This window comes from Ciconia boyciana, chromosome 6 (assembly GCF_034638445.1).
Source record: "Ciconia boyciana chromosome 6, ASM3463844v1, whole genome shotgun sequence".
Taxonomy (NCBI): domain Eukaryota; kingdom Metazoa; phylum Chordata; class Aves; order Ciconiiformes; family Ciconiidae; genus Ciconia; species Ciconia boyciana.
The window spans coordinates 10,191,392-10,218,148 of NC_132939.1; the positions used below are offsets into that span (position 1 = coordinate 10,191,392).

The 26,757-nt window shown below is 37.0% G+C and overlaps 1 protein-coding gene across 2 annotated transcripts in view; it reads left to right on the forward strand.

The window, feature by feature from the left end:
* The window catches only part of SPON1 (spondin 1), a 208,896-nt gene that overhangs the window by 17,628 nt on the left and 164,511 nt on the right, over positions 1–26,757 (forward strand). Inside the window, exons 2-3 of one of the 2 annotated variants that reach the window (XM_072864297.1) lie at positions 17,679–17,770; positions 22,835–22,968. In XM_072864297.1, the coding sequence (XP_072720398.1) occupies positions 17,753–17,770; positions 22,835–22,968 (152 nt within the window). In that variant the 5' untranslated portion in view covers positions 17,679–17,752. The remainder of the gene's footprint in view (positions 1–17,678; positions 17,771–22,834; positions 22,969–26,757) is intronic. The other variant, XM_072864296.1, reaches the window with a different exon arrangement.

Genomic DNA, 26,757 nt, shown 5'->3' on the forward strand with positions numbered 1-26,757 from the left:
ATGTTTTGCTTCAATGCTAGTCTTTTCTCAAGAGACTTTGCAGACATGTTTCTGATTAGGATACTTGATTTTCTTTGGTTTATTTTCTCTGAAAACTGTATGGTAAGGCCAGGATGTAGCTTTAAGGAGTGTTCTTTCCCTGACCTGGTTGAAACTATTTGGAGTCCTAGACCAAAAAGCTGTATAACGTTGCTTTTCCTCTCACACATACTCTTGCAGAACTCTAGGAACTCGTCTCATCCAGCATGACGCTGGATTGCTTCAATGTAAAGTGACCTTGTTCATGCCCGGTTTGTGAAGTCTGGGATTATAAGGATATCATTAACTGAAAGTACTTATACAGAAGGATGTCTTCAGAGATACGGACCAAGTTCAATCATCAGAATTTTTCCTGGTCTGTCACCCCACATCCTGATTCTCTCCTATTGCTTGCTATCTGCCTCAGCCTCTGCTTAATGATCACCTGAATGCTATCTCCTTCCATTAGCGTAAAGCCCTGCCAGAGAGGTTCTCAGTGCTCATCCGCTACATGACTATAATTTTTCAAAGGCCTCCTGAGGCACTGCCCCAGTGAGCAGTGCCACCAGTGAGAGTTGTATTCAGTCCTGTCTGTTCTCCTGTGACCTTTCTGTTACCCACTAGCACTGGTCCCAGCCTGCCCCCTGCATCTCGGTCTGCCTGGATTTCCTGACTGCAGTCATCACTGCTATGAGAGTCATACTTTTATAGATGATTTTTTATCTGCTCAATTGTTCTCTGACAGAATTGCCCTGGTACCTGTGCAAGACTGTCATCTTAATCAGTAGACAAAGCCAGGAGATTTGGCTTTTACTTTAAGCAGGAGATAAGGTTATCTCTGCTTCCCCCCTTCCCTGACTTGCTCCTTTAGTTCTGAGACCTTAATTAATATAAGGAGAGCTCTTGCCTTCTACATTGGCTGAAGCAGGTCCTCTCATTTTTTGGTATCTCTAGCAGGGAGACACCAGGGAACAGCCTTAAGCAGATACGGTCTCACCACTGAAACCACTTCTGAGTTATTTCTCAAGCCATGGTATGGATGTTTCCATCCTAGAGAGCATTAGGACAGCTACTTACTTATAGGACTGACTTACAGGAGCTTGACTTACTGATCAAGCACTACAAAATCAAGGATATATCTAGAAATAATGCACCACTTGCCAGTATAGTTATGCAGTTTTGTTTTCTGAAATGATTCTTGACTCCTATTCCAAGTAATTGTCCTTGCGGAAGGACCTGTTGCTGGGTATCACCCATGCTGGAAATCTGCATATCAACAATCATTGAAAGGGGACAGAAAAGTTACTTGTGAGTAACTACGTTCCTCAAAGGTGGGTTGCATTTTTTTTTTTAACTATGTATCTCCAACCATCCCCCCTTCTGCTCTGTTTTGTCTCCCTTTTCAGTTGCTGTAAAAGAAACTGAAAATCCTGTGTTCCACTTTGCTCTTCTCATGGCTGTATAAGGGGCAGGATATGAACGTACCCTACACGTACTGCAAAAGCAGAATCTTCTGGCTTAGGTACTTTTGATTTCACTTGATATAGGCAAGTGAGTATATAATAAATACCTATATAGGCAAGACGTTTCAAGTTGCCATTATTACTGGTAACCCATTTAATTTTATCTATAAAGAAAAAAATTATTTTAGCAAATAATTTCCCAAGCAATCTTTTCTGGACAATATTTTCTATTTTTTATGCATAGTTACTTTTGATTATTAAAACAGCAGCTTATTAAAATTAATTTTCATATGAAAATAAATCAAGAATAGCAAAGAAATTCCTGATCCAGTTGCACAAAAGCTAATGTTTGGCTCTTGAGAATGCTTTTCATAGTACTCGGTAATTAGAAAGGGAAATTCCCTGCTGGTATAGAGCTACCATTTTGTTCCCCATTCCCTGCATTGTCACTGTGGGTAGGGTTATTATGCAATCTCTGGCAAGTTCATCCTACCAGACTGCTTACTAATTTGTAGGCTGTAGGTGTAAATTGAAAAGCCTTCATCCTGCTTCTGTTTACTTCACAGATTGAACTGGGCTCCAATTATTCTCATCTATGTGAATTGAGGCACTGTTGTTGCTCTTGCCTCTTTTTTTTCCTTGTGGGTGGGCATAGCTCATTTGGACCTGCATTTCTTTTCAAAAGAAACATTTAAAAGAATGTGTTTGTAAGAAGTAGTTTTAGTACTTACTGTTCTATAACTTTAATGATTATATATCTTGATACAGTCAGTAGTGTAGTAGAGGTTCCTTAGGGCATTGCCAGTGTTTATTCATGATTTGTCAGACACACATCAGGGTTTTGTTCTCTTGAAACGAATTTAATTTTTTTTTTTTTTTTAAATTCCAATTGTATGAGTAAAGCTGACTCTGCTTGTATGGGAGGCTTAATTATACCTGATGTTGCTCGGTTTAGCCTGTTTGTCACAAACTTATTTTGGCTAACCTACTGCTTTTCAAAGAGGAGGAAAACAAGAGAAGGGGAGAGAGGGGACATGAAGTGGCAAACAAATGCTGAAAATGGAGAAATACCTTACACTGCAATCTCTGTTGAGCAATAGGTCACTTTCATAGGAAAATTAGCTACCTATTTTATACTATTAATAGAAGAATGCTTTCTGGGAGCTTCAGGGGAGGTATTTTAAATGGTTGCTAAGGCAGCAGTTTGCCTCTTATTGGTGGTCCTTTTGCTCTGGCCTCTCTGAACATGATAGTGTGGGAATCCCAGATGTAGGAATAAAGCAAGAACCTGCAGTTAGTAAATTGCCCCCCACAGTAATCCTACCTGTTAAGAAAATCCATTGTGATAAATCCACACATTGTGATAAATCCCAGTATTATTAAGATAATCATAAATGTTTTCGATATTTGTTGCATGCATAGGATCAGTATTTTTTTGGCTATGCAAAGTTTCTTGGCTTCCTTTGAGATTCTTTCAGTAACCTAGTTTTATTATCCATAAAGGTTATACAAAGTACTTAGATGAATTAGAATTGGGTAATGATATATTTAGACAGTTGGATTATATAAGAGCTTTAGCTTCAAATACAGTGTGTTCCAAACAATAATTTGGAACTTTTTCTTAGAGGTTGTGTAAGATTTCTATAAAGGATGAAAAAGACCTGTATGCTACCTACTCAAAACTCTCTGTATATTAATCTAATTTTTTCTTTTAGTTCATCTGATGCTCACCAGCTCATCTGATTACAGTAGCTGAAAAATGTATAAAACTCACGTAATAAACAACCAGCTTTGTATGTGTTGCAGATGTTACGCAACTGCCAGCTTCCACAGAAAGAACATAGTGTACATCACAATATGTTCTTAGGTTTCTAAACCCATTTGCCTCTAACTGCGGACTACGAAAGAGATTTGGCCTTTCTTTTTGGGAATAACAAACCTGATACAACCTGTGTGAAAGCCAGACTTGGAGTATGGCCATTTCTGTTCATATTTTTACATCTATACACATTATGTACAAAAAAAAGTTAGTTTATGCCTCAGTCAAATAAGCCATAATGACATAAATATGGGAAGGAACATTGCAAGATTAAAAAGATGGTAAACATATAAAGGCAGGATAAAATGCTGAACTCGCTGCTGTTAAGATATGTGACTCTTGATACATACTTCTTGTATGAATTTAGAGAAATCATGACTAATCTTTTTCTCCAATTAAATTTACTGAATCTTGTCCTAATGATTTTCTGTTGTCAGTGCTACCAGATTTGCATTTATAACTATGGGTATAATACAGCTTTCAAATGTGCTTTTATATTGCCTTTCTGCTGAAGATTTCAAAGTTTTTGCATAAATTAAATTCCATAAACTTTTTTGTAGAATGTGGATTTATCATATCTGCTTTACGGAAGAGTAAACGTTGAAGCAACTTACTCAAGATCACATATCACACTTTAGTCACAATTAAACTTCTGTAATTCTGCTCTTCGCATACAATGTTTGCCTCCCAAGACAGGAATGTTTAAATAGTTGTCTTTCTTCTTGCATGTAAATACTGTCCATGTATAAAATAACAAATGTTTGTAAAATGTCTAACATTCCAACCGTGTGTGTAAAACATAACATGGGGATTTTAAAATATTGGGAACGCAGTCTAATTCTGTCTATACGGTGAGGTCCCTAAAAACTATTCCAGTAATGGTTGCTATTGCGCTGGTATGTATCAGAAAGATAAGCAAGTCCTTCTCGCTACAGGATTAACATGACAAAGCCCCTCCAAATACTATCTTACTTAGCACTCTAGGCTTAGTCACTTAAACCAATAAATGGGTTTGGATCCATACTATGTTTTAGTTCTTCCTGTTGCTGGCACAGAAGCAGCATTAACATGTGTTTTGGATTAGTAAACTGGATGGTGTAATGCCTACTGAGCTCTGTATAATATGGAAGTATTGTGTGTTTAAAAAAAAAAGTTAAAATAATCCCAGAAGTAATAAGCATCTCATCTATGATTCCTGGCCTTTAATTTTAATACTTTTCTAATTACATGGTTCATATTCTGGAGATAAGCTGTCATTTATCAAGTGTTGGTATCTCCTGCAAATTAATTTTTCCTTTATATGTGGTTGAATTTCTGACCATCAGAAGTTGTTTTTCCCTTTTTTAAGCCAGGTTTTTTTCCTACTTCTTTGTTAAAGTTGTTTTGCAGTCACATACCTCATAGGATTGTTTTCTCAAGTACCTGTGCAAAATTTGTAACATTAGTCTGCAAAAGATGTAAAAGCACAGAAAAATAACTGATCCAGAGTGCTGACTTTGAGCTTTATACAGCTTTTAATTGAAATTTATTGAGAATAACTGAAAATAACATTGAAACTACCAAATGTAAGTCTCTGAATAGACACTGGTGTGACTGGTCATCCATAACCACTGAGGTAGATTTCCCATATCACCAAAATTCAGCTTTAGAAGTGAAAGATGGTTGAGACTTCTCATGAGCTAGAGATGACCTGCTGGACCATATTTAGTTTCTCCAGTGAAAATCTCTGTTATTTTTAGTGCTTCCATGCTCACGTTCTGCAAATGTTTACATAGACAGGTTAGACTATTTGTGTCACTTACGTTGAAATTACAGGATTTGCGGTACATTCTGTTCTCAGATGAAAGCTTTCATAGTTATATGCTCCAGATTCTTACATGGGAATCTAGAAGAAAGGGACAGCTGTTTATATTCCTACATACCAACAATTCATCAGTTTAAGAGAAGATGGTATTGTCTGGACTTATTTGGTGCTGCACTTAATTTTTTCATTATACTTATTTCTTACGGGACCCCCTCCCAAATATGCATAGTCATGTGACTGAAAGAAGCTTTGTTCAAGGTTGGAAAAAGTACCTGTAGCAGATTAAGTGTAGTAAACAACCACAAGGAAGGGAAAGAAACATTTTGTCATACACATCAAAAATCATAAACAGAAATTCATTTACTGTCTACTTCATATAATCATAGAACAGCGTAGGTTGGAAGGGACCTTGAAAGATCATCTGGTCCAGCCTTTCATAGGAAAGGGAGCCTGGATGATTATCTAGCACCTTGTCCAACCTCATCTTGAAAGCCTCCAGTGAAGGGGGCTCTACCACACCCCTGAGGAGGTTGTTCCAGTGATTGATCTCACTGTAAAAATCTTTTTTTCCTGTATCAAGATGAAGCCTCTCCTGGTGTGACTCGTACCCGTTGCCCCTTGTCTTCTCCATTTGGCTTCTTGTGAAGAGAGAGCCTCTGTCCTATTTGTAGCCGCTCTTTAAGAATTGGAGTACTGCGATGAGGTGCCCCCTGAGCCTTCACTTCTCCAGGGGGAGAAGTGGGAGGAGACCTAAGTCCTTCAGCCTTTCCTCATAAGGCAGGTTCTCTAACCCTTTGATCATCTTTGTGGCCTTTCTTTGGACCCTCTCCCATCTGTCCGCTTCTTTCTTGAATTGTGGGGACCAGAACTGGACACATTATTCCAGGTGTGGCTTGACAAATGTGGAGTGGTATGATCACATCTGTCTCTGCTAGTAATGCCCCTGAAGATGCAGCCCAGGATCCAATTTGCCTCTGCTGCTGCAGCGGCGCACTGCTGACTCATGTTCAGCTTGTTGTCCACCAGGACCCTCAGGTCCCTTTCAGCAAGTCTGCTCCCCAGCCATACAGATCCTAGCCTGTACTGGGCTCTTTGGTTATGTCATCCCAGGTGCAGGATGCACTTGTTAAACTTCATACAGTTCTTGCTTGCCCAGTCTTCTAGCCTTGCTTGCCCACTCTTCCAGCCTGTCAATGTCTCTCTCTAAGATGGCTCTCCCTTCTGACGTGTCCACCTCACCACCCAGTTTAGTGTCATCAGCAAACTTGGTGAGGGTGCTTTCAATCCCATCATCCAGATAAATTATGAAGATATTGAGCAGCGTGGGGTTCAGTATTGATACTTGTCACTCTGTATATTCCGTATTATGAGATTCTCATGTAATTCTGTCTGCCACTAAGAAAAAGTTAATATATATTAAAAAAACCCAAAACTTGTTTGACCGTTATTTTGCAATTTTAGAACTTTTAATGCAAAAAACTGTAGAAGTTGCTCCTGTTTGTTTTCTCAATATCTTAATTGCTTGTCTTCACTTTCCTGTTAAAAGTCTCCAGGGAAGCGTGGAAGGACCTGAGCCTGATGTCTCCCCTTTGCTAGAAGCTCTCGTCATTGACATCTATTAAAATGTAGCTAGAGTTGTGAAGTAAATACAGCAATGGCAAGCCCACGTGCTACTTTGCAACTTCACTTACGGCTAGAATCGACCATGTGAATTAAGCCCTTCGGTATACTCATAAATAGTGTACATCATGCTGAAGCACACAAGATGAGCACAAAAGCGCTGTGGTTCTCATCTGTCTGTGTCTCTCCATTTCCAGTTCCTGTATGCTGCCATTTAAACTCTCTGTAGAGTTACTCTTCTTCTGTGTGCATTTCCATGGAAATATCTAAATCTTTATCTCTTTGAAAAGCATGAATGAGAGCACATATAGGTGAAGGGACCTCAGTTTTGTCAGTCTTTTCAGATGGCTCTTAGAAGTGCAGTAAAAGGGCATCATCTCTTTTATGCCTTGGAAAATTGATTGTTTGCCAAAGGGAAAGTGAATGCTTTACGCTTTGTGCATAACACCTTTGCAGCTGCCTTTTGCCTCATAACTATTGCTATCTCTTCATATTCAAATGACCAGGATAATGTGGGAGCTGAATGCAAAGAATAAGGTTTCAAGATTTCTCAGAACCATGTGTAATATCAATCTACAAATAAATAGAAGGTGTATATCTTGTGACTATCCAACTATTAGTAGCACATGAACAATAGTACTGTGAGCGTATTGAAGACAGTTTTGATCAGCAGCAGAAAGTATAGGCAATTTTGCCCGCTTTGCAATTAATGTTACTGTTTTCCTCTGATGCTACTATATGTGAAAGGCACACCCAAACAATACAGAAGGACTATTTATTTTCCCCAATTAGGGCTAGTCGTAAAAACGGGTTACACAGAGGGGTCTTTGAACAACATAAAAAAATGAAACTGGTTGAAATGAGAAATTTTCCCTGTCAAAATATGCTACAGTGCTAACTAGTTAAAGAATTAAATCACTTGGAAATTTCCAAGAGAAATGTCATTAGCACTTTATATGCAGATAAAACTGAAGTATACTATTCTTTTTATTACATTATTTGCAATAGATAAATATTACAAACAAAATATTGAAGCAACAATACTTGAGATGATGAAAAATCAAACCATTTAATTTCAGAATGGATTGTTTTGAATGCATTTAAATTTTTCCAAATGCTTTAAAATGATATTACACTAAAATTACATATTTCCAGAAGAAAAATTTATTTTGTCAAAATTATGTTTTGTAACTGGCAATCGTGTAAAATAACATTTTCCCTACTACTTGTAGTTAGTAGGGGTAGGAGTTCTAAAGCCTAAATTTCAGTGTAGCAAGAAATACTACCAAGTCAATTAGAAACTTAGTTTCTTTTAAAATGTACCTTTGAAATAATGGAAAGTCTGGCCTTTTTTTGGTTTGTGGGTGGTTTTTTTAATCTATTGTATTTGAAGTGGTTTTGTGAAGAGCATGAAGGAAAGCCTTGGAAATAGAGCCAGTGTAAATACAGTTTTTGCATGTTTAATTCATATTATAATTTATTCCATTCTTCACGTTCTTGATTCCATACACATTTGCCTGTTTTGCAGTAATGGAATATTACTAAAAAGGTTGTTGATGCTAGAGATCTGCAATTTTAAATTTTCCTTGCCTATGTGTCAAATTGATTTGGAAATGAATTTTCTAGTTTCTTAATGAATATCACAAAAAGCTGGATTTTTTCCCCCAAAGAAAATGTACGTACCTCCCTCTCGGTCTACGACTGCATATATTGAATTTCTACTCACCCTAATGAAATTTCAAATGAAACAGCTTTATAGTCTTGAAATACATATTCATCAGAATTAAATCCCTTTGAGACTGAGATAAATTTGTGTTTTTTCTAAAGGTATTGTGCTGTCATCTGCACGTATGGTAAGTAAGATACGAGTACAAATTTTTAATTGGAAAGTCTATTTACAGCCATAAAGTTGACACACATAAAGCAAGCTTATATTTGAAAACAAAACATGCCAAACCATCAGGAGATGAAAACTTAGTCTAATGTATGTGTATAGGGTTACTCTGAAATCTGCTTGCGGCTTCAGCTTTTGTGTGACAGTGCAGTAAACCCTGGATTTTCATTTTGTATGCAGCTTGGCAGTGTCAAGGCAAGATATGTAGGCAGGTCATGTCCCACTTTCTTCCTCAGACTTCTTATTGCTCCTCCTGCTCCTTCTGCATTGGACCAGGACCGAGCTGCCAGCCTTGGGAAGTGGCAATGGCAGCAGCTGCAGTGGCTGTGGCACAGGACGCAAGCGTCTGGGCTGCTGTCTGGCACCCTCTTGGCAGGATCTGGTTTCATGCCTGCCTGCCTCACCTTGGTCTTACTGTGTTTCTGTCCTTCAGAAATTTCCTGTCCCCTATGCAGTTTTTCTTGGAAATGCACTTAGAATGTACAGATAATTTCAGAAGCAGATTTATCAAAATAACTGCCTTTAATAATTTGGTTTAAAAAAATGTTGTGTGCCTAGTACTCGACAAAATTCATGGTCCATGCATTAATACGGAAGTACAACTAAGTGAACGTTTTATTCAATATATCACTTGAGGCAAAATGGAATCAGTGTATTCACTGAGGATTATGAAGAGCTACTGTACTGATGTGAGGCAGAGTACTCTGTTAGGCCCTAATGCAACAGCAGAGTTGGAGCTCTTTATGTTTTACAAATGTTTTGTAGCTTTTGAAAATTAAATGGACAGTGATGTCAGCAGGAGAAGACACCACTTATTTTGTTAGCTCTATTTTTCTAATCATAATAGGGTAAAACTTTTTCAGTCCTCCTGCATAGGAGGAAGCCTCTTCATTGAGGCATGCTTCTGATTGTCATGCCAGGTTTAGTGAGTGAGAGTTGCACTGAACAAATCACATCTTTACCACTGCACCCTGCTTGGAATTAATATGAAAGCAAGATACCACTATATATATATATATATATATATAAAATATATATATATATATATTTTAAACCTGGCAAAGGTTGTTAGTCCTTATAGTGTTAATCTGTGTACAAGTACAATTTGATATAGTTCCATTTCAGTTTACAGCTCATTTTTTAGAGTACTTCAATTTACAGAGCTAAGAAGAATTTTATTATAAGTCTTTACCAAAATTCTTTGTTATTCTATTTTTTCAGAACCCCTTTCTGCATGTTTATTTCCTTTAAGAAGATTGTACAACTCTCCAGCAGACATCTTACACCACGATGAAATACACTGCTACATTCAAGAGAATACAGAACTTTTTTTGGGGAAAAAAAAACCAAAACCCAAACCAAAAAACACACAACCCTTGAAACTTTAAATTACTTTCCTTTCCTGATATTCATGTCATTTTTTTGTTCCCATAATGAACATTTTGTGCAAGACTGTTCAGAAAAAGTGTTCAAACCGTGTTTTAATACAGATGCAGTTTTAATATTTGGCGTGGTGAGGTTTTCTTTTAGTCACAGCACTTAACCCACTTGGACTTCAGTCAGCGTTTGAAGAGAGCCTAACAAACTCTTGAAAAGAAATCTGAAGTCTGCCCACAAGACTCCTTTTTGCCAACTATGGCTTCACTGTTGACTGACTGCAGTGTGTCTTGCTGAAGCAGAATCCTCTCATACTGGAAGGGAGAAAGCATAACTTTTTGATTTCCTTGAAACTCTCAGCACACAGGTTTAATTTACCAGAAGGGTACTCTATAAAGCCTAATTTCACATTACCTAGAAAACCTTGGACAGAGAGGCAGGCAGGGGAATTGTTGATGAATAGACTGTATAATCTGATGCCCTCTAAGTAAGGAAAGAATTTGAGAATCTGTGCGTTAGTAGTTCATCAGCATATCAAAAGTAAAAGGAGCCATAGCCTGGATTATCATCTCTTGACTCTGCCTAATGTGCAGGCACACACTCATACACGCAGAAGGAATGTGGTGACTTTATAACTGCTCACAACTACTGTCAGTGCTGCCACAAACCCTTCCTGACTTTCTGCAGCTCTTCTGTATGAACAGTATTCCTGATCTGACAGTTGATGCAAGTTGTTAAGCAAAAGATTTGAGAGCTCCTTTAAGGAGGTAAATGCCTTCTTAAATTTATCAGTATAAAGCCTGTAGTTCCAGATCACCAGTATTTTTGCTCTAAATGTGGTTTTAGCAATGGATTAAGTCTCTCTGAAACAGATTATGTTCTGTACACAGTCATCTGAAGGCTAAGGGAATTTGTGTGGAATCTGCTTGAACTAGGTTGGGATGTATATTTTGACATTGAGGCATTCATGAGGAACGTGAATAGCACATGTGCCAGAGCTGCTGATGCTTCAAAGCTCCAACACCAAGGAGGACAATAATGCTATTAAAAATATGTATTTTCTGTAATCCTTAAATCCCTTTTTAACTTAAATGAGGAGCTCCAAGTGAGGTAGCTATTCTTGGCAGTACATTCATAATGCTGAGTAGTGTAATATTTTCTAAAATGAAGGATAAACGAAAAGCCTGAACAAACTGAGAAATGCTGATCCAGTAAAATGTGCAGACTCACATTTTACTATGTATTTCAAATGACTTTCATCAATTCTGGTGTACCTAGTAACAGAAGAGGCATTTCCTTTGTACTTTACTATCAAACGTTACAGTGTATTGTAGAAAAGTGTCACCTCTATGATGATATTATTATTGATGACATTAGTAAGGAAGCCCCATCTATGTTTAAGCCCATGTTGCACTTTGTACTCCACAAAGTCATAGTTAGAAAAGTTTCCTTTGGCTGACAATTAACGCTTGGACAAATGCAAGAGGGAGAAAGGTTGAGGAGGAAGGCAGGCTGTTATCATCACTCTGCAGGGAGAACCTGAGACATAGAAAGGTGGCTTCAGTAGAAGAGCTATATATGTCGTTTGACCAGTCACTATAAAATTTCTTCCTTATCTGATGTTTTATGTGTCTCCTCAAATTTAACATTCCTTTGCCTTTGATTGACTGGTCTTGCAACTGTGTTCTTATCTGGGATGTTGTTCCTGAAATAAAAATGGCAGTTCCTGAGTTTTAAATTGAATTGACAAGGAACCTGGAGTTTCTTGCCACAGAAATGTAAATGAGAAGTGCTTGTGTGAGCAGAAGATAAGGTCCATGTCTTCTGTGCGAGTGAGAGCAAATATTTCTCTGGCACTCACATTACTTGTGCATTGCTCATTACGGTGCTAAAGATACTGGCAATATACAACTGTGGCAACAGTACATGAAGAATGATAATCTTATGAAAAGGTAATAATGTAATTAATTTCAAAAGGAAGAGCTACACCTCAGTAGTATCATTTAACACCAACTGTACCAAACTACTGAAATGCAGTAATTAGTAGGTAATGACTCTCACCTAGTCCATGTGGTTTGTTCTGATATGAAGGTCAGATTTTCTTGACTGCTCTTAGTTAAGCTTTCTAGAACTGATGAGAAGAATGGTGGATTTAGGACTAGATCATGTTTTCTCTCTCAAGTATTGTTTCATTATGAACATGAGAATGTCAGCTTTTTGGTTATTTACATTTCTCATCTGTTCGAGTGCTTAAAGTTTATTTTTATGGTGAACAGAAGTTCTGCACCACTGAACTTAAAATATGTTATTGATGGGACTTGAATGGTGACTAGAGGTCCTTACTAATGAAATACCTATCAGTCGCAGTGAAGACATCCTTTCAAGCATTTATAAACGGTATTTTTGTGCCAAGAATTATGTGCATTGACAGAAGCAAAGACACATGAGCTCAGGCCGGTAAAGATGGTTGCTGCAGAAATTGGGGAAAATCCTGGTACTAGTATGAAAAATTTCATGTAGTTTTGACAAATTATTAAGAATGTGCTGACAAGATTTTCATTTGCATATAGCAAAAATGTGAATGCTGATTTTTAGCTAAGTTTACAAATATAGCAGAAAAATGTGCTCATAGCAATCAGATAGTCCTTCAGCTTTCCACAAGCACGTCCATAAACATAATTCTAATTTATCCTGGATTCAGTCCTGCAAGGTACTGAGCACTCTGCCTCTGACTTTTTAGTGACCTTACATGCATACTTAGCATAAGACTTGGAAGTTGTTTTAAGTGCATATTTATAAATCTTTGTTTTGTGCTGAGACAGGAAGAATCTGAATAAATTCTTTACCATATGGATTTGGAAAATGTGGGGGGGGAAAATATTTTTTTAATGTATTGTTAGAGGGTTTTTTATGTGCATGTGCCTCCGCATGCATGAGTGGCCCACTGTGTCAACTAGGGATTAATCTTTTATTCACTAAAAGTGTTTTATGAATTTTTGATGCTGCCAGGTGCAGTAGTGTGTGTGTGTGTGTGTGTGCATGCGTGCATGTGCATATGTGTGTGTGTGTATGCATGCCACGGTAATGTGGCCAAAGTGCTCATCCTGGCTTAAACATAAACTCTTGCCAGAGATGTGTTATAAGAGACTATTGATGAGCCCTAGTTCAAGACAACACCCATAGCTAAGTCTGGGGAGGAAGCTCGGAAGTCTGTTGTTCCTTTTCAAACAAGGGCATTTGTTTGTGAGGGTCACAAATAAATGCAGAATGAGTTTGTTATTAATTTTTAATTTAACATTTCAAAAAGTTCTAAGTTAGCGCTCTAAGAACTCATGTGGATCTCAGTCCTGGACTAGCAAACCAATGCTAGAAGGGATTCTCAATATATTGGGGAAATGTTTTGGTCTCTTGTCTCTCCGGAAAGAAACACCAGTATATTGAGCCTTTTAACAGAATATATCAATTTTCACAACTTTTTTGTTGGGAATACTTTTCATCCAGACATAATTTTCAGTCAGAAGAAGAGGTCCATCACAAGTGACAAAAGTCTTTCAATCTGGACAGAGAGAAGAAGGTTCAAGTGTCTGAGTCATTAGAACAGGGATTGCACCAGGGAGTTTTGCAGCCCTAAAGAGTGCTCCTCCATGCAGCAACAGTCTATTTCAGGACTGATTTCTCACAGTCTCTTCCTCTTGGATCCGTCTGCTTTGTAAAACTAGTAAAACACTTTACTAGGCCAGCAGGGAAGAAACTGGCTTTGCAACTTGGAAGGAAAGTCACCAAAATAAACAGAACAGAGATTTGAAGACACATCAGTGCTTTCTTTTACCTGACTGTCAAGCCAGTTTTTCCCCTTGCTTCAGTGAGTGTATATGTGAGGTAGAACGAATCAGAAAAGAGACTGGCTGAAGGTTACTCATGTTGTAAAAGCTCACACTGACAGTGAACTGCCTGATTCAGAATGAATATATGAATCTGCATCTTCTGTATCAGAAGCAGAGTCTTCAATGCTGGTCCCAGAGCATGCTCTACTAGAATGTCTCTCAGCTTTTGCAAGATAAATAAGTAAATAAGGTTTGTCTTCTAATCCCAGTGTGCATTCAGATGAAAATATTAACATTTTTTGCAAAGCTAAGTTCTTATTTTTTAGCAATATTTAAATTTCCATTTTAAATTAATTGTACTACAGTCCCTTGATATGCTGAAAAAGCATTCTCATTTGTAAAAGATGCAATTGTCAAACTGGAGCTCTGCCAGATTTGTTTTTGTTCTGCTTCCTGGGTTCTGTGGGCATCAATGCACCAGCCTGGGAGATCTTTGACAGAATTTGGCTGTTCTTTTTACAAAAATGAGACAGAGGGGGTTGGTACACAGGGGGCCACCTCAACTTTATGGCTTCCCTAGATTTCCCTGACTTGAATTCTTAGTCAATTCTTTAAGCCACTTTTCCATCTCATTTGAGCTATTGGCACATCACAGAGCTGAAGATCTGCCATCTCATATTTAATCTCCTCCCAGAGAACTCCTGTTTATGAAGTCTGAGGCCAATTTGAGGTATAACAAGCTGTTAAGGATAACAAGTATGTTTTTGTAGACCATTTAATATATTGTTTTGAAAAAGGAGCTCAACGTCTATATCCCCACTTCACAATTGAGAAACAGAGTACACTAAAGTGATTTGAGAAAGGTTGCTCAGCAATACAAGTCACCTCTCACTTCCAGTCAAGTGTTGTATCCACATTGCTTTATTTTATATCACTTTCTTTCATGAGGCTGTGAAAACATTTCATGCTTTGCACAACCTTCCAATGCCTTTTATCCATCTAGAAAATCAGATTAAAATGGGCTTTTAAATATGAGGTAGCTAATTGCATTATATATAACTAGATAAAATGGCAGCAAATATATTTAGGAGAGATGGCAACAGTTTTTTCTCTTTGCAAAGAAATGTGTGTATTACAGGCTTAAATGAAAGGTCCTAACTGTAGTGACTGCACAAGAAATACACAAAATTCTTAAACTTATACTGCTTTAAAGGGATTGTTATCTAAAAATACTTGATTGTGAGGTTGATTTTTATATAACAACCCCTTCAGCAAGCCACATTTCTCCCAGGCTGAAAGCACTTATACACCATCTATCAAAAGTCATTTTTTCTCTGTGAAAATTTCTTATCAGACTGCAATAGTGGTTATTTTTTGCCAAATAAATAATGTTCATACTGAAATAGTTTGACAACAATAACACTGAGTATAAATAATCCCTCCGTGAAAGTATTACACAATGAATCCTGCATGTATCTTTGTTGAAGTTTATTGTGGTTATAGTCTTATCTGAAATGAGTATGTTAGTTTTGTAATCTTGGAAGAACTGTTTGCACTCTGATCTTCCAGTTATAAGGAGGAGAGAAACGAGAAATCCATGAGACCCAGTGAGAAGCCTAAGTGGTTGTGCTCAATTTTTATTTTTTTTTTAATATTGGATTTGATTCTCAACAACTGCTATTTTGGGTTGGCCTTGGCTCAGGTGAAGGAAACTGCAGCTAGAGGACTGCTCTAATTAATGCTGACTGTTCCTGGGAGCCAGCAAAGGATTGCCACAGCATAGCCTTGCTTGGTGTCTCCATCATCCTCACTGGTTATTATTCTGTCTTAGGGCTGCAATAGGACAGTTCTGTTTCCTAATCCTTGGAACAGAGTTTTAAAAGTAATATTTCTTCATTTTCATTTGACTGAGTGTTCATAAAATGTACCCTTTTTTCAACTGCTTGTTTAATGCTTCCAAAAGTAAACTGTATTTAGACCATAAACGAACCCTGATTTCATTGAAAAGCAAGTTCAGTCTTATAGCTACTGCCTGAATGTAATGAAAAAAACCCAACCCACAAGTTAATGTGTTTGAATTGTTCAGCATAGAGTCTGACCTCGGTAAATTTACTCTAGATTTAGGTCTAACTTGATTAAATTATACATCAAGGTGAGCCAAAAGTCCTGTTTCTTTGAAACTAAAATTTTCAATCTTGCCTAGAAACCTAATTCATCATTTCAAATGTTATAAAAGGAGCTGTGTAAACCGAACACGAAGCATGAAGAATAAAGTTAAGCCATTTGTCATGCAAGGCACAGAGTGACTCACTGGTTTTGTACAAAACGTCACAAGAAGTTCCTTTACACAATTTACTCATGCTGATGTCCCTAATGCTGCGACTAATTTGTATGCTCTGTTGCTTATGCCAGGGCACTCTCTTGGGCAAGAGTCAACTGGTGCGCTTTGAATCTTTACGTGCCAAGGTGAGAAAAGCAAGTTCAGTTTTCAAAATAATTTCCCATTTCTGATGAGGATTGTTGGATAGTATCGGCTGTGTTAAGAAACTACAGTCTTTGAAGTGATTTCATAAGGCAATACTATGTAAAAAGATTTTGCTCTTTCCCTGCTGGAACTTAGTATTTACTAACAGCCATTCAAACATGAAATGAGAGGATTTTTCTTAGTCAAAATAGCTACTTTTTAAAGAAAGTTGTAGGTGGAACCCAATGAGATTTATAGCTATGAGAATAATGACAGCTTTTTGTGCCTAATACAGTTTTTCTGTTAGAGATTATAAAAGTAATATGTTATTTGGGAAAAGATGGATTATCTGTCAAAAATACTAGTAATATAGTCTGATAAAGTAGCTTGAATCAATTTACCCAACTGTTTTCATAGGAATGTTCATGTTACAGTTAAGGAGAAAAATTCGTAGGAAACAAAGATTAAACTTTGTCCCTTAAGTCCATTCTTAGTGACTACTTAGATGAAAACTGTCTCAATTCACAACAATCTAAGTTCATTCATCTCTTGAGTTTCATGGATAGCTTTTACTTTATTGGCCATTTTCAATTTACAGGCATAAGCCTTATAATTCAACATATTACAACACTGATTGAGTTAACTGAGAGTGGTTCAAACTCAAGAAAAAATATACAATAAAACTTCTTACATTTACTAAATGCTGTCAAGTTATTGTTCTCTGTCTCTGTCAATATACATCTTCTCTTTTCATATATATTGAATTAAGTAAAGAAGAAATTGCTGTTTTGTTAAACTTTCCATAGACAGTCTCTCAGGCAGGAAAGGCTGTTTAGCGTAGAAGCTGGCAGTGTAGTGCTTTATCTTTAACACACTTCAGGTTCTCGTCACATTGAACTGATTTCTTCCTCCTTTTGTTTGAATTGCACCTTAGAATAGACCCTACTGCCTGCCCTACAATAGGTGTAATATAGCTCTTAGGTTTGCTTAGACCAAAGAGCAACATGCAGTACAGTATGACTATAAGATTCTTGATAGTGACAATTTTTGGGACACTTTAATGCATAAGATTCTCAGACAGGGTTCTCTCAGTAGCTTGTTTTTCCTTTTGATCATCCAACACAGCCTTTTTTGCAATGAACACACTATTCAAATTGTTTGTTTTAAAGTAGAGAAGGGCAGTTGGACAGAATTCAAATACTGTTCCTTAGAACATCTCACACACAAATGTTTGGTTTGTTTGTTTGTTTGTTTTGGGTTTTTTGTTTGGTTGGTTTTGTTTTTTTTTTTTAAATTTCTTGGAAGTTGATTTATAAATCCATTATTTTTTCCTCTCCTTTTGCTAATATCCATCAAAGACTTGATCTGACTCTCTGGCATCATACTTCTTTGTAGAACTGGAAGGGTCCTTTACCCCCCACCCCATGATTCCAACTACCTTGTGTCGGGGATGAAAGACTAGCAGGTAGATGGACACACAGAGGCAGGTAGGTGGAAAGGCATATAACTTGTGCTGATACTGCTTTCACAGAACTTACCATCATGCCATCTGGTGCATTTCATCTTTACTTGATAAAGTAATGTCTCTGCTCAGGTAATGATTACAGAACTAAATTTGATTTCCAGTTACAACATTGTAGGATATCTGTATAAAGTCTGTGCTAGAAGTTACCAGAACATAGTGATAATCTACAAGTGTATTTTAGCAATGCCTTTCTTCAATAGATTTGCATGCTTTTCTACAGTGCTCCAAAGTGTGCCTAGTTATTGGACAACTCCAGTCTTCAGGTGCAGTGCTAAAGATGGCAAATCTTACTGAGAGCCCAGCAGTGCTCAGTGGTGCTATACAGCTTTGAATCGTAGTCTGCATCAAGATCGATTACTGATGCTTCATAAAAAGTCCCTGTTCTGATTCTTCTGATTCTAAGCATAGACTCTGAAGGAAATACTGTGTCCTTTAGTCAAAGAAATTGGTTATGTGAAGCATATCTTTGAGGTAGACTTTCTTTTAAACTGACTTTGTTCATCATTAGTTTTCCCTTCCATATAATAAGCTCTGTTCTAGATTAATCCCTAAAGGCCAAATATTATTACCATTATGTAGACCTAATGTTCTTTTTATAATGAGAAGGTTTCCTCAAGGAGAAGATAGTTCTGCAACATTCTGGAAGTCAGACTCTGTATTAGCTCATCCAAAGAAGAAAACTGCCCACAAAAATGCCTATCTTGTGAACTTTGTCTGTTTGTTTTGTTTTGTTTTTTTTGGTTTTTTTTAAACTTGGTTGTTCCAGTAGAATGTAGCTGTTTCAGTGGGTGGAAAGTGATGATGTGTCCACAGAACAAGAAATGGTGCTGAAGATCCTAGCCCATAGTTTAAACTAAGGAAGTGGACACAAGCCAGTAGAGGATTTATGCAACTTCATCTCCTTTTGTACTTGATACTAATTCCTTTCTTTGTGGTGTATAGCATTTTGAATTTTTTTTTCTTGATACTGATATAAATTTAACGATAGAGAGGATAACTGACTGGTTTAGTTTATTTGACTAACAGTTTATAGAAATCAGAAACAGATAGCAAGCTCTATCACTCAGCATGAAATGTTCCAATTCTGAGAAAAGAAAACCACTCATTCATCTAACAGCTAAGCAGTTATCCAGTCCTGCTTTTCAGGAACACCCAAAACTCATCCTCGACCTCTTCAGTGTTTGGAATATGCAAAGAATGCAGGACTGAGCCTGGAGCTGGTAAATTCTCCCTTTTAATGTCCTTAGTTCCATGTTTGTAGATTTACCCAAGTTCAGCCAAATTCTACTTTCTGTGACTCTCATTCAAATCCAGGTTAACTCCAAAAGTCTTGTTCAGGATTTACACTAGTTTCCCTGAAGGAATACATTGGTTCAATAATATTACAATTATAATAATAATAAAGAACACCCCCCCCACCAAAACCTAAATAGAACATTAAGATTTAATGTCATTGCGTTTGTGGATTCAAAAGAATTAGTCACATAGAGATCCCCCCCGAGACCTCAGATTCAGCCAAGTGTTTATTTTAGCTTTTAGGATTTTTGTCCAACATGTAGTTAATTTACTGACCCGTTCCTGAAAATGTAAGGCTTCTCATTACAGATAACCTGGGGTTTAGCAAGCTAGAATTTTGCAAATGCTACATTTTAATCTGCATGCCTTTTTTCTGCCAATTCTTTCCTTCATGCCTATGTGGTCTGACTTGATTCCAGAAGAAAAATCAGGATTGTATTATTTTCAGAGGTTACAAATTTTTTTTTTTTTCTTTTCAAAGTTGGCCAGGATGCTATTGCTTTCTCCTGTGTTATGTGTGAGTGCAATAATATCATCCACCACCCTAAAATATAGTGTCATTTGGAATCCTGTTGTATAAGTAGTGAACCCTTTCTGTATTGCCCCTAAGAACTTTTTATAAAGAATCAAACCTCCATGGATATGGAAGAAACCTCATCTTTTTAACAAATATATTTGAGATGGGTTTATATTTATTTGAACTCCTAGCATCTGGATAAATCTTCTGAGTTTCATAAAATACCTTAAAATAACTTTTTAAAATCCTTTTAGATCAACTGGCATTTGAGTTTTTCCAACTAGTTTAGGAGTTCTTTACTGTATTCTGTCAACATTAGGAGTCTTTATTAAGAAAGCTTCTGTCTAATTTTTCTTCAAAGGAACTCTTTTTGGAGGACCTTATTCTTTTGTGGTCAGGTTTTCCCAGTAGACACTTACAGCATGAATCTTCTTGCTTTGATGGTTAGTGATGCAGGAAATCGTGATGTAGCCTTGAGGTTCAACCACTTCCTGTTCTTCCAGGACTATGATCTAAAATGCAACCAGAACTTTTAAATTATTTCATTATAGGCATCTGTATTCCTTGAGAAAATTAATAACTTGCCAGGTTGCAGGAATTTGGTAGGTTATAGAAGTGCAAAATACGTCTGCATTTCTGTGTTCATTTGTTGCTACTGGAAAAGGGCATGGATGTGCTCCAACCTAATGACTATCTAGAATTCAAAGAAATATTTCAGGTTCTGCTTTTGCAGTAGCCAGAAATTTGACTTGTAATAACTACTCACAGTTGTTCACAACTCTTTCCTTAAATATTAGTTGTTGGATTTCGTTTTGGTGTTCCTTGTGATTCCATTCATTGTCGGGGGGGAAAAAGCAGGATTGACTCACCTGGAGACAAGAATTTACTTAACATACAAATGCATCACTGGTGGGTCTACAATGAGACTGCTGGAGGAATGATGTTTAGGGATATGAAAGCAGCTAAGTTGTTGTTAGCTTAAAATAGCAACTCTATACTTTGAAAACACAGGTTCATTTCAGTTGGGCTTCTCAAGAAACATTCATTGATGAAGTGTGTGTCAGACAAGAGCTAAACTACATTTGGAAAAATCAACATATGTGAAAGGTTCATTGATCATCGTTGAATAGCTTTTATCTGGTTAGTCGTAAAGTCTTTACACTTACCTGTAATTACTTAATCTTTGTTGACCTGAATTGAACATATTTTTAAAGCTTTTATCTAAGGATGTGAGTTATGATACTACAGCAGCAGTTTGCATCTGACAAGAGAATATGGAGCTAGTGTAACTTGTACGGTAACTTGCAATATTTCTGTTTTTCTAGAAAAGCTGTCCTTTTTAAGAACTTTCAGATAACCTCCTAAGAGCCCTTTCAATGGGAATTATCCTGCTTTTATATAATTTACAATAGTATTTTATTTTGTGTGAGATGGTATAAAATCACCCATTCTTCACTAAATGCTTCCACCAAAATTGGGTTTTGATTGAGAATGAATTACTGTGAGATATGGATAAAAGGTCAATTGATATGGTCCTGAATAACTGAGACAACCTTTCTGAGAGATAAGTAAACAGTTTTATTTCTTTATTTTACTTACTTTATTTTATTTACTTTATTTTACTGTTGCAGGAATAAGGCAGACAGAATAAATACAGTTGATGGCCAAGAGAGAATTGTAGATTAGGGATTTCTTGATGCTTGAGTTAAGTGCAGTAAATTGTATCAAGGGGAAGTAGAAACCATGCAGTGCCAGCTTAAGCCTACACTAGATCCCATGCTTCCCAATGCTTCATGTTAATTAAAATCTAGCAAAGTAGTAGCTGTACACATTGTGTTTAGTTACAAAGATTCTACGAAGCGTTAAAAAAGTTGAAGAATATTAATGGCTTTAGATTTAAAACTCATTAACCATTACCCTATTGACAGCTAAATAGAGTTTCTCAGCACTCCTCTGGGCCAGTGCCCCCTCATTCTGCCACAGAAAACCAGAAATGTTTGTTGGCTCCACTAAAAATGTTCAGGAATGCTGGCAGTATCATTGGGTGAGATAATGTGGATGCCTGCTCACTAAAGCATATCTGGTCAAACTATAGATAATGCCACTTTTTCAGAATGTAAAATAGTATTATTTTGTCAAAATACTTGTTTAAAGTTATATATATTGCTGGAAGGTTTTTTTTTTTCCCCACTGTAATCTGGTAAAAGTGTGTGTGTTATTAGAACCAGAATTCTGAAAAAGCTCCTTCAGAGTTAAGTCTTGTTATAAATTGATAAATACAGCTTCTTTTTCAAAATGGTAAGGTTTGTAATTTATTGCCTGAATCTTGACCCAATGTAGCGTGAATTGTGGCTTCATTGAATGAAAGTGGACCAGTGAGTAATTTTGAAGAGAAACTTTGCAATACCACAGCATTGCGTGTTTCCAAATAAAACTTGGCAGCTTCTGATGAATTTTCTTTCAGATCTGATGAACAGAAGGCTTAAAGTACAGTCCATGAAGTACATATGTAGTGAGAAAGCTATTTTGTCACAGACACCTTTGAGTAAAATCTGTAGAACAGCACCAGTTCCATCTCAGCCTCTCTGGTTTTGTGTTGACTTATACCACTTAAACCTTTCTGTTAAACATCAATCAAACAAAAAAGCAAAAATGTGTGCAGATTGGACTTAATAATGGTCTCTGAATTATAGATGATTATGATTCATGTATTACCTCTTTTGACCTGGAGATTCTTTTGATGCCTGAAGAATAATACTGTTTAAACAAAGGTTAGTTTAAAAAGCAAACAAAAATTAAACAAACTGAAACCCCTGCTTCTCTAGCGTGTTCCATCTGTCCTAACCAGCTGCCATAATGTAAAAAAAAATTGAAATTATGCATCTTTTATCATTTTCAGTTCGTTAACATTTACAGGAAGCTCTAGTAATTAAGATCTACAAAAAAGGTTGTTTGCAGCCACACTCAGAAAGGACTAACTTCTGTCCACCTAGAACTGAAATATTCTTCTGTCTTTATTTTGTGGGCTTTTTGTTTTCATTTCAGTGAGTGATCTGCATGTTATAAATAAATTTACCGAAGTAGTGCTGAGCTAAGCAGAGAGTATTATAAATAATCTCACTGAAGGAAAACATGAACTGACAAAACATATTTGAGAGACGTTGGCTATGTATGTCCTCATCTTTTCACATTCTTCTCTTTATATTTCCTTAGATCATAGATGAAGAAGAAACACAGTTCATGAGTAATTGTCCTGTTGCTGTTACTGAGAGCACACCTAGAAGAAGGACACGCATTCAAGTGTTTTGGACGGCTCCTCCTACCGGTACAGGCTGTGTAATTCTGAAGTAAGTATTTTAAAGCATATTAAACTAACCATTAAAGTACAATTCAGTTAATAATAATTCTAATATTTATTAGATTAAGAACTACTAGAGTTCTTAGATGCTTTTTTCTCCTTTGACACACTTGACCAAGGATAGTTCTACTTGCACAGTTAAATGTTAACAACTTAAAGTCCAAGTGTTCAAAAGTTACTCTAAGCCTTCAGTAACCATTGAATTGAATTGGTAACTCTGATTGAACTTGGTAGGCTCTCAGGCATTTATTTCACCTAAAAATCTAAAAATTCTGAATCTTTAAGATCAAAATTGCATCCATCTGGTTGAGATTCGGGTAAAAAACCACGATCTTAGTTGAGATGAATAATAGGAACGTTCTGTAGAGTCAGGATTTTCTAAATGGACCTTTATCAGTAAAACCAGATCTATTTGTTTAGAGGTGGATGCTTTCATTTTAGAGCTGGTGATCTTTTACTGATGTTTTCCTATTATTTCTCCATGTGTATTCATGCTTTTTAAGCAATAGACAAAGGTAAGATTATGCACTTTGCTTTAGGGCCACTCATTTGTCTGTAGAAACCTTAAGTCACTTCTTACTCTGAAGAGTATTAGAGGAAACTGCCAGAGAAACATCGTCCTGTGTTCTAAGATTTTGCTTGTCATTTTTAATAGGACAGATTGGTCAAATATGCATGGACAATTGGGATTTCTTTGCTTGCTTTGAATCTGTGTTCTGGGATAAGCCTTTGTAATTGCTAAGATGTGACCTGCAGTAGACCAAAGAATTTCAGAGATTCTTATCAGTACTGGGGATGCCTTTAGAGACATGAAACACCTCTAGGCTTTTAAGGACATGCTAGCACAAAGGTTGGGCTGAAGGTAGTTCAGGCCAGTTCAGGAAAATGTGTTTTTAAAATTGCAACTGATTTCTGAACAGGCTGCAAAATTACCACTAGCAAAACTGGTCCATGGCTGCCCTCCTCTCACCCTGTGCTTTGCTTCCTTCTCCTTTTGCTGATTGACGCAAGAGATGAACGCCCTCCTCTTCCACTTCTGTGAGGGTGATCTAGCCCCAGCCTTGACACTGGCTGTGGAACAGTCTCAAATCTTTGGCAGTGCAATTCTACCAGCTGTGTCTCGATATCAGTAAAATAATTTTGTTTAAGATAATCTGTTTTAATGTGCACCGAAACAGTTCAAGAATACACTTACACTCTTTTCTTAAGCTCAGGACAGACAAGTGTACATTGGACTGCAGCAAAACTGTGAAGGCTGCTGCTTCCTGGGTGGCCAGACAGGTTGTGTGTTAAAGTTTGTTTATGGAATTTTTCAAGAAGCAATCAGGAAGATTCTTTCATTGTTGCTGAGCTGTTTATCAGTAAAGCTATTTGCTTTTCCCCTCAGGACTGCCCCCCCTCTTAGTTGTATAACAAATATTGCTTGAGGCAGTTACTACTTCAGTAGTGTAATAATAAGATGTTGATGTTTTATACGTCCTTTTAAAGAGATAAGATTTAAACGTTAATCCACTAATGATATGCAACAACACAAGTTGATGGATTTTTTTTTTTTTCATTACTGTCCTAAGTAGAATTGCCGTTACAAAATGAAACAAGACCTATACTTATCCCACTGAAACATAAATATCTGTGGCTGAAGTTGGTTCTGGGGCCTGCCTGGGTCTTGTCAGCAAGGGAATGTAGTAAAGTACCACCAACTGCAGGAACCTTGATAAATGTTTCTTCTCTCTCCTCTCTGCTGGTCAAGCCATGCTGGATGTTCAACACTCTGATTTTTACACTGTGAAGTACTCGCATTACTGCAGAAAACTCAAGAGAGGCTCTGAAAAGTAACACAGTCAGAACTGCAGTTCTGATGTTATACACACAAAAGTATGAAATTGTCACTGCCTTAAAGAATGTACATATTAAATCAGCAGCATACAACCTTCTTAGACTGCTGGAGGTACATCAGTAGTGCCAACAAAACAATGAAGTGCCAATATAGAGTTAGGTTAGCTGACTGGCACCAGTTCCCATAATCTGTTTGGGCAGCTAAAAGAACATCTTAGGAATTGAAGTTCATGGACAAAGGAAAAATATTTGGTGTTATGACCGCTTATTTACAGTGCGTTTGGGTATCTTAAGTGTGTATGTGCTGGTGAAAGTGAAAGGAAGTTGTTAGGTACTTGCCAGTAAAAATTATTTGAAAAGTACAAGCTTGCTCCCAATGGTTGCTTTATTGACCTCAGAGGGTAAGTAACTGCTCCATTCCGGAGGACATTTCAAAGAAAGAATGAATCAGTCAACATTATTACGAGTTGCTGATGCCAGAAATTAACATCATAATGTGGCATTTGTTTGCGCTGCAGTGCAGTCCTCCATGGCACCATACATAGCAATCACTGATGTGGTTTTGGCATTAGCAACATTTACATTTTTTCTTTTGTATTTAAAGCTTTGACCACATCTGAATTAAGAGTTTACAGTCAGCATTCTTTATAAACCTTCTTTATGGTCAGCTCCCATAGAATAGCAGAGAAATGTTGGATGAATTTTCAAAATTATTCTGTCATTTGTGAGAGCTTTAAAGGTACAATAAAAACAAAAGTCTAAAAGCAGTTATTATAAATAGTTAAGACCAAACTCATCACAGAAAAATTCTGAAACCTTGACCTTTAGAGGAAAAAAAAGCCCTCTGTATTTTTCTTTTTTCTGTGTGTGATGGAGTGCAAATAGTTTTTTATTATCAGTACGTATCTGTTTCAGTCCTTGGAGACTATCTGATAATTTTCTTTTAGAATTTCCAAAACAGAATGGAAGCGTTTTGGAGCCTGTTCTGAATCATAAGGATATACTTCTTCCTTTTCACTATGTCCTAGTCTACTCATTTAAATATATAGAAAAGTTAAACGTAGTCACAAGTTAAACATAGCTGTTCCATAAAAATTTATTACAGTTTTAGTGCCAAATATTGTGCCAAATATCTATAATTAATTATAGAGGCTTCCAGGAAGTTTTCCTTGGACTAGTACTGAGGTTTGGGAACATTTTTTTTTTCGTGGTTTGTGAAGTCTGATACCTTTGATAGAAACACTTGATTGCCCACGTTTGGCTAGTAGTCTTGTCAATGCTTTCTAGGCATAGTGCACGTGATCAGTTTGTTTGTGACAAGCATAAAATGACACAGACATGGTAATTGGTAGTTCCTGGGTTCAGCAAGGGATGCTAAATCTTTTGGCATGAGCGCATATGGGTGTAATGCTAGCTTTCTTGGTGACTGCAAAATGCGAAGTGTAGGAGAATTAACATATATTTGAATTTGACTTATCACTCCTTTGCTTTCTAAAACATCTCTTTCTGTGTGAAAACTTAGAATTGGGAAAAAAAGAGAAGAGGGAGATGGATTAACGTATGTTGCACTGTAATTGCTTAGTGGAGAACAATTCATCCGTTCTCTTCATTCCCTACGTGATGACAGTGAAATAGCCTAAAGGTTCAAATCCTTCCAGACTCTTTATTGAAACTGCCAGTGTGCTGAATGTACTTCCCAGATGCGTTTGCAGGCGTTTGAATAGCTCAGGCCCTATTTTCCCCAGTGTTTAAGCCTATGCTTGAGTCTAACTGAAGATACAAGACAGAAGGCTTTGCTTGGGTGTTACACATTGCTTGGGAGACCCTCAAGCTTTAAGCCCTCTTTCTACTTGCCTGATGTAGGCTAGGAACACTGTGCAGCTAAATCCAGTTATAGGAAGGTACACAGACTCCAGCATACCAGCTCTTAAAATGATTTTTG